The sequence below is a fragment of the Glycine max genome, chromosome 17, assembly GCF_000004515.6.
Source record: "Glycine max cultivar Williams 82 chromosome 17, Glycine_max_v4.0, whole genome shotgun sequence".
Taxonomy (NCBI): Eukaryota; Viridiplantae; Streptophyta; class Magnoliopsida; order Fabales; family Fabaceae; genus Glycine; species Glycine max.
Genome location: NC_038253.2, coordinates 36,935,018 through 36,950,039, shown reverse-complemented (window position 1 = coordinate 36,950,039; position 15,022 = coordinate 36,935,018). Strand labels below are relative to the sequence as shown.

General features: G+C 29.7%; 1 protein-coding gene across 1 annotated transcript; it reads left to right on the top strand.

Moving 5' to 3' along the window:
* The first annotated feature begins 7,341 nt into the window (after positions 1–7,341).
* On the top strand, positions 7,342–9,425 carry LOC100792619 (protein ALP1-like). The gene has a single exon (XM_003550167.5). The coding sequence runs from the start codon at positions 7,538–7,540 to the stop codon at positions 9,146–9,148; it is 1,611 nt and encodes a 536-aa protein (XP_003550215.1). The 5' UTR covers positions 7,342–7,537; the 3' UTR covers positions 9,149–9,425.
* The last annotated feature ends 5,597 nt before the right edge of the window (positions 9,426–15,022 follow it).

The window sequence follows — 15,022 nt, the reverse complement described above, 5'->3', positions numbered from 1 at the left end:
AACAAATACTTACGAAAATATTATTTATTTAAAAATATAAATACCTCTTCACTCCAAAAAGTCACTACAACATGATGAACATAACCAATTAGAACTGATGTGTCGTGGGGTTCGCCTGAAAAACTCTCAGCATTAGTAACTACATCATCAACACCTGTTTCTTTAGGCTATTCATGAACCTCGTCAGTTGGATGATCCACGTGCTGAACATCCTCAGCAACATGTACAGCTTCCCATTGCCTACGTGCAGATGCAATGGGCTTTTGCCGCTAGGGAGCTTCATCCGAATCACGACTTACTTCTCTCCCTAGGGCTCTTCCTATAATTTTGCCTAAAGTCCGATCCAAACCTCTGGTTCTAACCATAATCTGTACATTTAAACAATCATAACAACTAAATTCATCATTCAAACAATACTACAATCAATTACTATTTTATAATTCTTAAATAAAAATTTTATTTTTAAAATTACTTTTTTATTACTTTTATAAATTCTAAATGAATATGGATTTTTTTTTCCAAATATATAAACTTGACAACACTAATGAAGTAAATTTAAATTAATGACCAAAATGTAAGTACAATTTTGGTTTTGATTTCTAACAAATGACTATTTCATTTTTTTTAACAAATTACTAACACAATAACTTTTAATTTTAAAAAAATATTTTATTCTTCCCATCACTATTTATATAAATATTTAATACTATGAGTGTACTAAAATATACACCACTATATGAATAAAAAAAATAATTTATTTACATGACAAATATAAATAAACTACTTACATTTTACAAATTAAGAAATAACAATAATATTTATACATTCATTTTTAAATAAAAAAAATTTTTAATTTTTTTAAAAATAACTTCATAAAACAAATATAATTAATTAAATATAAACACATAAAAAGAAATATAAACAACAATATTTTTTTATTAAAAAGAAAATTTACAACAAAATAATTTATTTTTTTATTTATAAAAAATAATTCTATTATTATCTTATTCATTAATAAAATAAAATTAAAAATACATAAATATACGGATTACAATCCGTAAAACACATACAGATTGACAATTTGTATGAGTTATATGGATTGACAATCCGTATAACATATATGGATTGAGTTATACAAATTGACAATTTGTATGTGTTATACGAATTTTGAATCAGATAAACACACGGGGAGCAGGGAGCGGGATGATGGTGTCGAAAACTGGCTAAACGACACAAACGGAGAGAGACGACGGCGACGACGTAACAACAAACACAAAATGAAGGAGGAGTTAAAATTTAAGTGAAGAGCAATTTTGTCACTTCACTTAAATTGTTGGATGCACAAATAATATATGTTGGTGCACTAGCAGAACCCTTGAATCCAACATTTTTTAATATATTTTGGAAAGTTTATTTTAAAATATATGCAAATATATATTTGGGAATGGACATCCTAAATGTAAGGGGAGGTGCATGATATAAATATGGGAGTGCAAGATTCAAATACCAACAATTAGTTTTTTAATGTTAGGACTACTACCAGATGCTTAGCTAGTGATTGATGGTGAAAAGTTAACATCTTCCCATGGCGTTGTTGGCTTGGCGGTTAGTGCTGTTGCACAGCGTGGTGGTCCAAACGGTGCCTTTAACAGTAAGGTAATGTTTAAACGTATTGAATCAAATAATTTTTTTAAAACTAACAATTAACCAAGTTGCAAACACAATGTCAAATTAAAAAAAAAAATCAAATTATATACGAAGTCCAGATTAATTTAACCTTTTAAAAATCATGAACTAGCATTTTTGTGGGACCGTTATGGCTTTTCTGAAGAAATTTGGTAATTTGCCACTTATCCTGTTGGCTTACTGGTTTGGATCTAACTCTTGAATTTCATTCCATGGATACTAGGCTAATTAATCGAATTTTGTTAATCATTTGGGGATGCATTTAAAATCAGTTCTCACAGTTGAGTTTTATTTTGCCATGAAATGTACTGGTCCCTATGGTGCCCCTACATGACAATGTCCTATAAAAGACCTTTTCAAATTTTATGAATGGCGTTCCTACACATAGTGCCTTTTCAAAAAAAATAGGATTTGACTGAGGATGTCTTGAAGACATTAATTGAGAAACATGAAATTCATATTATTAAATATGGTTAAAAAATGATTAATGACTTTTTCATTCTTCATACACTAAATGTTTCCTTAATAAAAATTTGACTATTGCTAACCAACAAGCAGATTATTTTTATTGGACTGGATCTAAAATTTCCTCAAACCCGATCCAACTCATGATGACCCTTATCAGTTATCAGGAAGAGAAATGACATGTATTGTTGAATTAATGTATAAAAATCTATTTATATATTTGAAAAACCTAACAGTATTTTAACTATTGATTCATAATCTGGACTATTTTTATTACTTATAATGAGATATTTAATACTTTGAATAATTTTTTATTAAGTTTATCATGCATTTGATGTTTTATTTAATATATGTTATCCACAATAATAAAATGAGTAAAAATTGAATAACTAATCCCTTTCAAATTGCAAAAGATCGGATTGAATTTGATATTATAATCAAATTGATTGAAACTGATTTGTAAACATTCCTTAAAAAATTAGGGAGAAATTATTTAAAAACAAAATAATAAATAATTTTAGGTTTAATTATAATTTTTCTCCTCCTATTATCGCTATTTTACAAATTTGGTCCTTCCAATTTTTTTCCCAAATTTAGTTCCTCCATTTTTTTTTTTAAGATAGTTGCTCCATTATTTTAATTGTGCTATATTTAAAGAAATGCTAACATGACACTATTAAATATTAGATAGATGTCAATTTAATAAATGATTTAAATTATACAATTAAAAAAGTGAGAAACACTAAAATCAATAAAAATATAATAGAAAAATCAAATGTAAGAAACCAACGAAATTTAACACAATTTGTAGATAATTAAATTTCTTAAGCATGCCGACATAAATTTAATTTTTTAATCGTGCGTACGGAGAAGACTATCTCGAAAGAGAGAAAAATCAAATATGAGAAACAACTATAATAAGGAAATCACAATTACAATTAAGTTTTAATTTAAAAATAACACCAAAGTGGTGAATTAGCCCAATATTGACACACCCTGACAGTGAGTGAGAGACATACTTCTGGGACAATTCAGGGTAAATTCTTGTATAATACTAATAGATGCTCACAAAAAAACAAAAAAAAAAGTCTATTAAGGGCATAAAAAACATAGGAGGGGTAGTTGAGATTTTGTTTTCATCAATCATCCATTTGTTTTTACACATAGCCGAAAATATTTAAAACTACTTTACGTTATGAAATGAGGCTTTTCATTTGAGTATCTATCATTTTTCTACATGCACATGACATGATACTTTGCACCTGCAGAGTGCAAATTGAGTTAGCACATTCGCTTACTTGTTACCCGGGCTATGGCTAGAGAGACAAAAGGTCAAAAGTAGCGTATATAGTTGAATTTTGATATCATGCTGTAGGAAAGAGTAGGACCCATCTAGGGCAATCTCAAGTGTGAACACAAATACTCAATGTCAAAGTCTCCCAAGTTCACGCCTTCTTAGAAAATAATGCATAATCCCAACTAACAAAGTTTTTAGCAAAACGTTAAACCAACTGCACGCCTAATATATAGGTAAATGCCTCTAACAAGTCAGAAATTTAGTACAAAACAATAATTGAATTTAGCTTTTTTTTCCTCAATTTTTGGTTAGAAAGCACGAGTATTTCCTAACTATTCGAGTCAGGGACTAATATGATTCAGAATGAGTAGTTATCTTTGATCCAATTTTTTTTTTTTTACACAGTAAAAATTCAATACAAGTATTTTTGCTAAATTAATCATTTTTTCTCATATAAACATAATAAAATCTTATATTATCGCATTAATTTTATGAGTTAGAATTGAATTTAGCTGTAATATATATATATATATATATATATATATATATATATATATATATATATATATTCAAATTATGATGAAAAGTATCAAGTGTGGTTTCTTCTTAAAGGAATCAAAATTACGTCATTATAAGTCTATCAAAATATATAAAAAAAAAAAATTGTTTATGAATAAAAATTAAAAGCTTCTGCCAAGAGAGTCAACTCTATCATATATTGAATGATTCTAGAGATTCAATTGCAAAAATTGTAAAAGATCAAGAGACAAATACATAATTTTAGTTTTGGAACCTGATTAACAATTTCTAGATAGTTTAGGGACTTATTTGATATATTAAACCTAAAAATATGATTTATTTTTAAATAAGCTATTCTAAACATGTATTAAGTCCTAATCAAATTTAATCTTTTTTTGATGTTGTAAAGAGTCAAATTTAATCTAATTAGAATGGGTCTGATTTTTTTTTTTTAAAAAAGAATGATTTCAATTAAAAGATGTTTAAAAATTTATACTAATTATGTATCTTCTTTAAAAAATCATAAAAATATATTTTAACACTTAGGCTAAAAATAATACTACTACATAACTTTTGAAAAGATAGAAAAATTATACCACAGTCACTTTTTTTAGTGTGTACAAAACTTGCATTAATAAACTGAGAAGTATTTCGATTAATGGTATACATACATTAAAATAAACTTAATCCAACTTCACAAGTAGATAAAGATCTTATCATCTACGAAGTTGAGATAATTCACACAAAAACTGTAAACTTCTGTACCGTTATCTTCAATCAGTGGTCATACCCCACATTTTTGTTATGGATACGTTCGTGACTGGGTCTCAGTCTCCATTATCATCGAACCACCAGGCCCACAAGATCCCGTGAATGCTCAAAACAAAACTATTTTAACAAGGATTAACAAAAATCAATACAATTTATATGAGCATTTTACATGTGTTTAACACTTAATGAATTTTAAAAAAAAAAACAAAATTGTGTCAAAAATATATTACTAATTGGGGTGTTTAGCCTTAAATATTTTAAAATAATTAACTAACATATAGTTGGTCCTAATCAAATTTGTCTTTAAAAAAAACGATCTCATATTTTAATTTTGTAAGTATAAAAGATATGATTGGGGTAGAAAGATGAATAACTATTTACTGTTTTAAAGAAGAAAAAAAAAACTAGGTACCTATTTGTATCTTTAGTGTACCTGCTGTGACATAAAGCTTGAGACTACTTTACTGCAAAAGCATGAGTGACATTGGTTCTTGAAATGGATATTAAGATTGTTCTACGACAATTCAAACACACGTTAATTTATTTATAAAAATTAATTATCAATAAAATTAATAATTTCTTAATATAAGTTACATACATTTTCTATAAAAGACATGCTTAAGTATGGTGAGACGATTATAAGAAATAAAACTTTCTTTAAATATTTAGCACAACTAGGATTTGGATTCGAAATTGAAATCTCCTATTAATATCGAACAATTTTACTTAGTTGATCTACCTACCTAGTAATAATCAATAAATATTTGACACCTGATAAAAAAAAAACTTTTAATGTAATTTTTTAGTATTATTAATTTAGTAGTATACTTATTTAATAGTGTATGAGAATCTCATCCAATGAACCAAAGTTTCATAATTGCGAAAGTGAGGAGAATCGGAACATAAGTTAGGAAAATTCCAAGTATGCGTCTGTCCTATTCCTGACACCGCCAAATCCAATCTCAAAAAATTCCAATCCTGAATCGTGTTCACACTACCACCGTTTGTTACCCTATCTTTTTTTTTTAAAATATAAATTATATTAAATTCAAAATGATATAATAATAAATGTGGATTGTTAAAAAAAATTAAAAGTTTCTCTAAAAAACAAATGAAAAATGAAAAATGAAAAATATGTGTTTATTTATATATAAAAAACTTAATCTTATTAATAACTTTTATTATAGAAAATTGATAATCTTTAAAAGTTTATTCCTAGATATATGCAGTAGACTATAATTATTATAATAGACAACAAAATTTTTCTTAAACACCTGATATATAGATCTGTCCATAATTAAAGAGTTAATAATACGATACAAAGGAGTGAAACGCATGTTGAAAACGTTTGTAACCCTATCTTATTCCTACGTCATTCTTCGCTCTTCTTCTTTTCTCACCATCCGAATTCTCAACCCCAAAAGAGAAACAAAAATAAACAAAAAAACAATTCTCATCATATCTCCTTGCTACTAAGGTTATCAAGTACAGTTTAATAATTTCACAACACCTTGCTTTTTCCTTTTCATTTCGTTGGTCTTAATACAAGAGATTTTTTTATTGTAGTTATTGAAGGGTAATATAAAAAGTACTACTGTTAAATACATTATTACATTGCAAAAAAAATTATTTCACGATTAAATATCACGAACAAAATTATTAATCTCTGATAGATTGAAAGTAAGCTCGGATTCAAAATAAAAAAGTACATTACATTAAAAATCTAATTGAAACATATTAATAGTTTGACTTTTTTTACACATATCATATACTATAAAAAATTATTAAATTTTGTAATTAAGATTATTTAAAATTAAACTCTTATATTAAATACATAAAAATATTCAAAACATGAATATTAAATATATATGAAAAAGAACACACTTTATATACATTGCCATAAATTTTTCTCGTATTTAATAATATTTTATGAAAAAGTAAACATTCTAGTTAATATCTTAAAGATAAAAATTTTATTTAATACTTACCACACAAAAAATTAAAAATTAAGAAAAAATATTATAAGAAAATTTAAAACTATAATAAATAAATTTTCTCATTCATAATAATTTTTATGGAAGTCAACAAGACTTTCTTCTTAGAGAAGATATGTAATATATGTGTGAACTTGCACTAGAACCAGGAGAAAAATCAATGACTTTTTCTTTTTATAATAAAAAATCAATTGATAGATGAGGACTAATATTCTTGAAATATTGATTAATAAACTAATTTTTTATTAAGATGCATAAAATTATATTATTGATAACTTTTTAAATTATTTTTTTGAGATATACAAAAATGCATTGTTGATAACTTTCTTTAAATTTTCATAATAAATAATTTTTGAACTAGTTTCCTCCTTAGCAAGATCCTTTAGATTTATTCAGTTACTTGCAACACTCTCTCATCGATCTGTCAAATAAACAAAACCGGAAAGTCCAAAGCCCCATCATACGCTTCATTTGCGCAAAATTAATCAATTTAATAAATGAGTTAATCCACACTGGCATCTCTTCACTCCCTCAAATTTCAATCTCCGCGTTCACACCACACCCTCGTGTTCACACCTCACAATATATATATAATTATAGACTTTTATAAAATTGAATAATTTCACACCCAACCAAAAACTCAACGCAAAGAGAGAAACCACGACACAACACAAAACCTCCTTAGACTTGGTGTATTTTGTTTTTCTGTCTGTGTTGTTCCTTCACAACCACAGAGCCAAAAACAAAAACATCTAAAACCTCTTTCTTTCTCTGTGTTTGTGTTTTTAGTTTTTGTTTTTGTCCTATGAAACTCCCAACAACGTTTGCAGACCCGGAATCCTTGTCTTACCTTTACACCTTGCTCCAATCTTCCTTCGACCAAATGAATGATCCCACCAACAACAACACTTCCACCACTGGGAGAAAACGCCGCAGAAAAAACGAGGATGATGATGATGATGATGATGATGGTGATGATGATGGTTCATCCAACAACAACAACAACAACAACAACAAGAGGAGCAAGAAGAAGAAGGAAGAGCTAAAGGGTATCCTCACTTCAATTCTCTTGTTAGACGAACAAGAGAAACTTGAGCAGCAACAGAACAATAAGGTCTCAGAGGAAGAGAAGTTTTCATTGGAAACCAATCACAAGAAGAAAACAAAAGCCATGCTTCACTACTATTCCAACCTTGATGAGTATTACAGCCACGTGGAGGAGTCAGAGAGGGTGAAGAGGAAGAAGTCACGCGGCATGGCACGTGCGGTGGCGGTGGCGGTGGCAGCGTGTGAAAGAGAAGGTGAGGGTGGTGGTGGAAGTGCTGAAGGGGGGAAATCTGGTGCGGGAGGCTCACAGAGAAGGTTGTGGGTGAAGGATCGTTCAGGAGCATGGTGGGATGAATGCAACAAAGAGGATTTTCCTGAAGAAGATTTTAAGAAGGCTTTTAGGATGGGAAGAGAAACCTTTGACATGATCTGTGAGGAGTTGAATTCAGCAATTGTGAAGGAAGACACCACTTTGAGGAATGCTATTCCTGTGAGGCAAAGGGTGGCTGTGTGTTTGTGGCGATTAGCCACTGGGGACCCTCTTAGGATTGTTTCTAAGAGGTTTGGTTTGGGGATATCAACTTGTCACAAGCTTGTTCTTGAGGTTTGCACCGCTATTAAGTCTGTGCTTATGCCAAAGTACTTGAATTGGCCTGATGAGGTTGCATTGAGGAGGGTGAAGAGTGAGTTTGAGGGTGTTTCTGGGATCCCTAATGTTGTAGGCTCTATGTACACCTCTCATGTGCCTATTATAGCTCCTAAGATTAGTGTGGCTGCTTATTTCAACAAGAGGCACACTGAGAGGAACCAGAAGACTTCTTATAGTATTACTGTTCAAGGGGTGGTGGATCATAGAGGGGTGTTCACTGATGTGTGCATTGGTTGGCCTGGTTCAATGCCTGATGATCAGGTGTTGGAAAAAAGTGCCCTTTTTCAAAGGGCTAATGGGGGGCTTCTGAAGGGGGATTGGATTGTGGGTAGTTCAGGGTACCCTTTGATGGATTGGGTTTTGGTGCCTTATAGCCAGCAGAATCTGACTTGGACTCAGCATGCTTTCAATGAGAAGATTGGGGAGGTTCAGAAGGTGGCTAGGGATGCTTTTGCTAGGTTGAAAGGGAGGTGGAGTTGTCTGCAGAAGAGGACCGAGGTGAAGCTGCAGGACTTGCCAGTCGTGCTAGGGGCGTGCTGCGTGCTGCATAATATATGCGAGTTGAAGGGGGAGAAGATTGACCCTGAGCTGAAGGTTGATCTGATGGATGATGAGATGGTGCCTGAGGTTGCCTTGAGGTCAATGAGCTCCATGAAGACGAGGGACGCGATCGCGCATAATCTTCTGCATCATGGTTTGGCTGGCACTTCTTTTCTGTAAACTGAAAGGGTTGTGTTTTGGTAATGGTGTATACCGTTTTGCTGCTTGAGATAATGATGATTCTTTTGCTTGTTTATTATTATTACATGGTATTGAAGTAAGTCACTGGTCATTGTTTGTTGAAGAGTCTTTGTATGTAAAAGATGTATTGGCCCTTTCAACAGATATATGATTATAGTCTGCACAGGGTTAGATCCTGAATTTGTAACCCCCAATTCCATACTTTAATTGCCAAATAAGATATTGAATAATAAAATTAGAACATTCTTTTGTAGCATTCCTTTTTACTTCCATGTATTCTGTTGGTAAATTGATTTCATAAATTTTGTAAAATCATGGTACTTGACCAATGTTCCTTTTCTGCTTATACAAAGTTTGTGGATTCTTACACACCAGTTCCAATAATTGAAGCTAGTATGCTTAAAGCTCCCATCTGGTGTGGTCTCCAAAGGGTAGATGTGCACTACCTTAGCCTCACAAACAGAGAAGATGTTTTCTGGATTTGAATCCATGACCTGGGAAGCTAGTATACTTGAGGGTGTGTTTGGAAGAGTTTATTTATAGCCAATTTGGACTTATCTTAGAACATAAACACTTGTGTAAATGTTTAACGGGGCTTATGAAAATTACGTATGATATGTATATATATTGTTTTCAGGTTATTTCAATACACTCCAGTTAAAACTTGTACAAAAATAATTAACTTTATTTTCTCTTGGATTATAGAAATAACTTGTACATAAGTGTGTACCATGATAAACATTTATTCAACAAGCACTTTAGTTGTTTACCTAAACGCACCTTTAATAGTTTTTTTATCCTATCCATCGTTATCTGAAGTCTGAAGATTAATTAATATAAGCTCACTTGCATCAGTTTGTTGAAACACTTTTCTTGACAGAGGAATGACGCAACCTTCCTATGGAAGACAGGATTACATCATTATAAATAACCCTCTACATTCCTAAGAGGAGCTTCTATCAGTCTAGTACAATGCATTTCTTGTCTGTTAGCCAGAAAAATGTACTGCTGATGGACCTACACTTAAAATAGAATCATTCTAGGTGTAAATTTTCTATGTAATTAAAGTCAACGGTGATCAATTATTGACTGGGATGGAGACATAATTGACATTGAAGTGTAAGAAAATGGCAGTATAATAACAGTTTGTGGTTTTATCAAGTGATTGATGCTGATTCTTGTTGACACTACTTCTGCATCATTCAATTTCAAATCATGGTTAAGAATGTATATGAATAATGTTATGCCCAGTCTTTTTTTCACATCAGTTTTGACAATAAGAAGAGAGATAGAGAGGAGAGAAAAATATGATATAAGAAGGGTAATGCAATAGAGAGAAATAAAAAGAAAAAAATGAGTTGTAAAAAAATGTTATGAAAAGTATGTGTGAATAGAGCATTATTCTTGTATTATAGTTTTACTCTTTCTTTGGAACAGTTGTTTAGTTTAAATTGTTGACGAGCAAGATTGAATTACAACTTTTCTTGCCTATGACCTGTATTAGTCCTTTTCAACTCAATACAGTGAAAATGACTTTTATGCCAATTTTTCTTTTTTCACTGATGAGTTTGAGATTGAGAGCTGTGAGCGCTTCATAACTACCACCATCCGAATTTCTGTGCAGCTTGGCTTGAAAAATGAAGGTTGTTTATGTCTTCTGTTAGGCCAATGACTTGGCTATGTACAATAAATAAGAGAAACGCAACCACGTTACTGTCATATTCATATTTGTTAGTTCTTTGCATGTTTTTTTGACGTTATTCTTCGATTGAAATTGGAGTTTCAGTATCTTATGCTGACCTTTGGTGTAAATCTTTGATTCTAATTGGATAGCAGGACTAAAATTACTCAAGAAACTGTGTCGAAATTTTATCTTTTAGGGAAACAATACAATTAAATACTTATTCAATAACTTTCTAACAGGTTATTCATAAACTTAACTGTTAAGCTTATTAAAATAAGTGAAAAAGAATTGATTTTGATAAATCTCTGTATTAACTATTCAATACCAGTACTACACTAATGATTTTTCTTTTGTTTACTGTTATGCCATGTTATACATGATCATCCACCAATACCCTTTAAGCATTTGCAATGTTTCTTCATACATCAACTAGTCAAGTCCTACATGACCATTTTTTTCTTAGTATAAAATATGGGTCTTGCTGATCAAAGTTCTTAGGGTGCTAATTATGAAATTAATAAATTTTTTTGGCTAAATTATAATTGTGTTCTTTCTATTTTTTTAAATTCATGATTTTAGTTTTTTTGGATTTTAATTATAACATTTGATTCTCCTAGTTTTATAAATCGGTGATTTTGGTCCTCTTGATAGATTATTAATAAATAATTTTGATTAGTTGAGTTATTAAGATTATTAATTATTAAAAAACTTAATAAAAATTATTAATAATCTTAATTCTCTATCACATTGTGTTCCTCTTCTGCAAACGTCTCTTTCACCTTTAGTGTCGCATGCAACACCACATTAGGGTGAATAGTCTTTTATTAAAGTTTTTTAATGATTAATAATTTTTATTTAATTTATAATTAATTTAACATATCTAATAATCACAATTATTAATTAATAATCTACCAAGAGATCAAAATAGTCAATTTATAAAATTAAAAGAACCAAATGTGTTACGATTAAAAATTATGAAGTCTAAAATCATGGATTTAAAAAATAGAAGAACAAAATTACAATTTAGTCTAAATTTTTTTATTGGAGGGTTGCATTGAAAATCATGGGAAAATATACTGTTACATTGGTTAGCATTTTCCTTATACTAAAAAATTGTATATTGATTAACAATGACATGTTTAGTTTTTCATGAAATATTAAAACTTTTATTCCTATTTTATCATCAAATAAATACTATAGTCTAAGAATATTTAATAATGCATTTATAGAAATTGAAAAGAAAAAAGAGTACTAAGATATTTTAATAAAATTGTTCTAGAAAGTACGTTTTTTATTATTGTTTTTCTTAAATCTGTGTGAAAATTTTGAAATGGAGGGAGTAACTTGTAGTTGAACTGGGAACACTCAAATTCCGATACATCTGTATGAAATTTAGACAAAACCTCTCAAAAATTAGGAAAAGGGAGAAAATGAGTGCATTATTTGAATAGTATTTGCTTTCCATATTTAATGTATAGTTGAAGTGTTGAACAGAGGTATTTACACGTTTTCTTCTTCAGAAATTTATTGGTCTATGGTCCACCAGACTCCAGAGAGGCCAAGTCGCCGGTGATCTCGGAATTGTTGTTCACATTAAAGAAGCTTTAGCCTTAGGTTTGCATCAACAACAATAAGAACTTTTGTCAAAATTCCACAAGTTAGTTGGACCTCAACCACTTGTTTAAGGGATTAAAACTCTCTCCATGCCTTGTTTTTTTTTTTTAACCACAGTATCCTCTACCGTCAATAATTATTCTTTCTAGGTTTAAAAAGTTGATCTTTTTTAATAAATATTTTTTCACGTACATATCTAACATCAACCTCATAACTATGGATTTAAGAAACGTAATTGTCTATTAATTATGTTATACATTATTGGTCATTGGTCATGTCTTGACTTTTTTTAATTATGTTCTTATTTGAAGAGAATTAAAATTCGTGGATTTTTGAATAAAAAGAAAAGAGTACCCAATCTCTTCAAACTTAAACTAAGGAATCATTTAACTTAGTTGGTCATATTCATGATATTTGTGTTTGATTTCTACAATATTTTTTTTTCTTTTAGCGTAAAAAACTCTCTTTAAACTTTATCTTTTTTTTATAAACAGACATTCTATGCTTTAATTTTAAATATTTAAAATGATCTTTAAACTTATCAACTTTATACATTAGCACTGCTTTAATTTCATTCCAATTGATCTTGATAAATTACATTCTAATTGATCGTTAAAATGTTTTTCTTTTTTTTTTTACAAATAGCTCTATCAAATTGAAGTTAAATTATTCAACTTAAATGTCAATCGTTCATTAATATTTTTTTTGTTTGAATTATTTTTTGTAATATGTTAAATATAATAAAAATATTAATTTAGAAAAAAATTATATGATTTTCAATTATAAATTTTATTATGTTTAATGTTTGAAAAAGTGATTTTTAAAAATAAAATTAATAAACGATTAAGATTTAAAGTAAGCGGCTATTTACAAAGAGAAAATTTTAAGTACTAATTGAGATGAAATTGAAATTAAGGTATTTATGTGTGTAAGATATAAATTTTAATGATTAATTGGGACACAAATAAATTTTAAGGTATTTTTTTTAAAAAAAAAAAGGTTTAAGAATCAATTAGGACGAAACTAAAATTTAAGATAATTTTTTTTTTTTAAAAAAAAGTTTAAGAATCAATTAGGACGAAACTAAAATTCTAAGATATTTATTCATAAAAAGAGATAATGTTTAAGAAGGTTAAATACTCTTTTCCCTTGAATAAATTGACATTGAACAACAACAAAAAGTCTGATTAAAATTCTCATTCATGTTTTTTTATAGAAATTTTCATTTATGTTAAAAAAAATCTTTAGTTTTCTTATTTATGATAAAAATGTTGAGTATTTAAGAATTTAATAGGAATAAGTGAACGACACATATTCGAGTTTGAATAGAATTATATACCATCTATTTCTTTACTTATATTTTAAACAAATATACACCCCCACACCATACCTGTATGGTAAACGATTTTAGTATTCATGGGTACTTATATACTTATTTACGAATCTATTACATGTACTCTAGTAACAATAGTATATATCATAATCAATAATAATTCATACTACTGATACCGATTTGTATCCCTTAATTAACTATAGGATTCGAATCTTGATTAGCATTTGGGTATGGAATAAATCTTGTTGAGGGGGAAATACTCACATTCTATGTGCTCACTATTGGGATCCCTCCTTAATTAGAGAGGTTCTAGAAAATTAGAGCTTTCTAAAAAAGTATAGAATTTTCTAGAACGTCCTGAAGAACTTTAGAGTAGTGTAGAATTCTCTAGAAGCTTGTGGAAGAATGTGAAAATCTCTGGAATATTCTGGAGATGTCTGGAACCTTCTGAAACCTTATGGAAGAGTATGGAAGGATATGAAAGGGAATAGAAGAGTGTAGAGACTCCTAGAATGTGTGGAGCATTCTAGAGAATTAATCTCCACCCTAGGATACAAGTAATCTCCACCATTCATTGTGGAGGTGGAGTAGTATAAATAAGGGTAGGAGCCTTCATTCCTAACCATCCAAGACAAGAGTGAATTCACTTCTTAGAGTGAGAAAGCTAGAAAGTTAGAGAGTCTCTTTGAGAGAGAAGATAAATAGCTTGGGAAGTCTCTATCCTCAAGCTTGAGTAAGCCACCGTAGAGTGAGTTAATTTTGTAAACACATCCTTGTAACCCTACTATTCTTTTGTATAGTGGAAGAATCTCCATATTGGAGAATTATAATCGTGTGTTCCCATTACTACCTTTAATTACTAAGTGTCTATCTTAACTTCACGAAGCGGGAAAGTCCGAGTTTTCCCAACACTCACGGTCCCCAATGAAGATTAATCATTATTTTCGAGAGGTAAGTTTAGGTTTATAAAAGGTGAAGATGAAAAAATGAAACTCAACCTCATCTCCATCGAGTTTATCAGGTTCAAAGAGTGATATACCCGACCTTGCCTTTACTTCCCTAAGTCGGGAAAAATCCAACCCCAACTCTGCCCAACATGAATTTTCCTCGTCAAACTCGAGGTGGGTGCCAATATCATGGTAAAAAAATAGTGATAAATCATAATTATAAAACAAGAAATGATAAACATATCTAATTCAACTATTGAAAAAAGAAAACACAA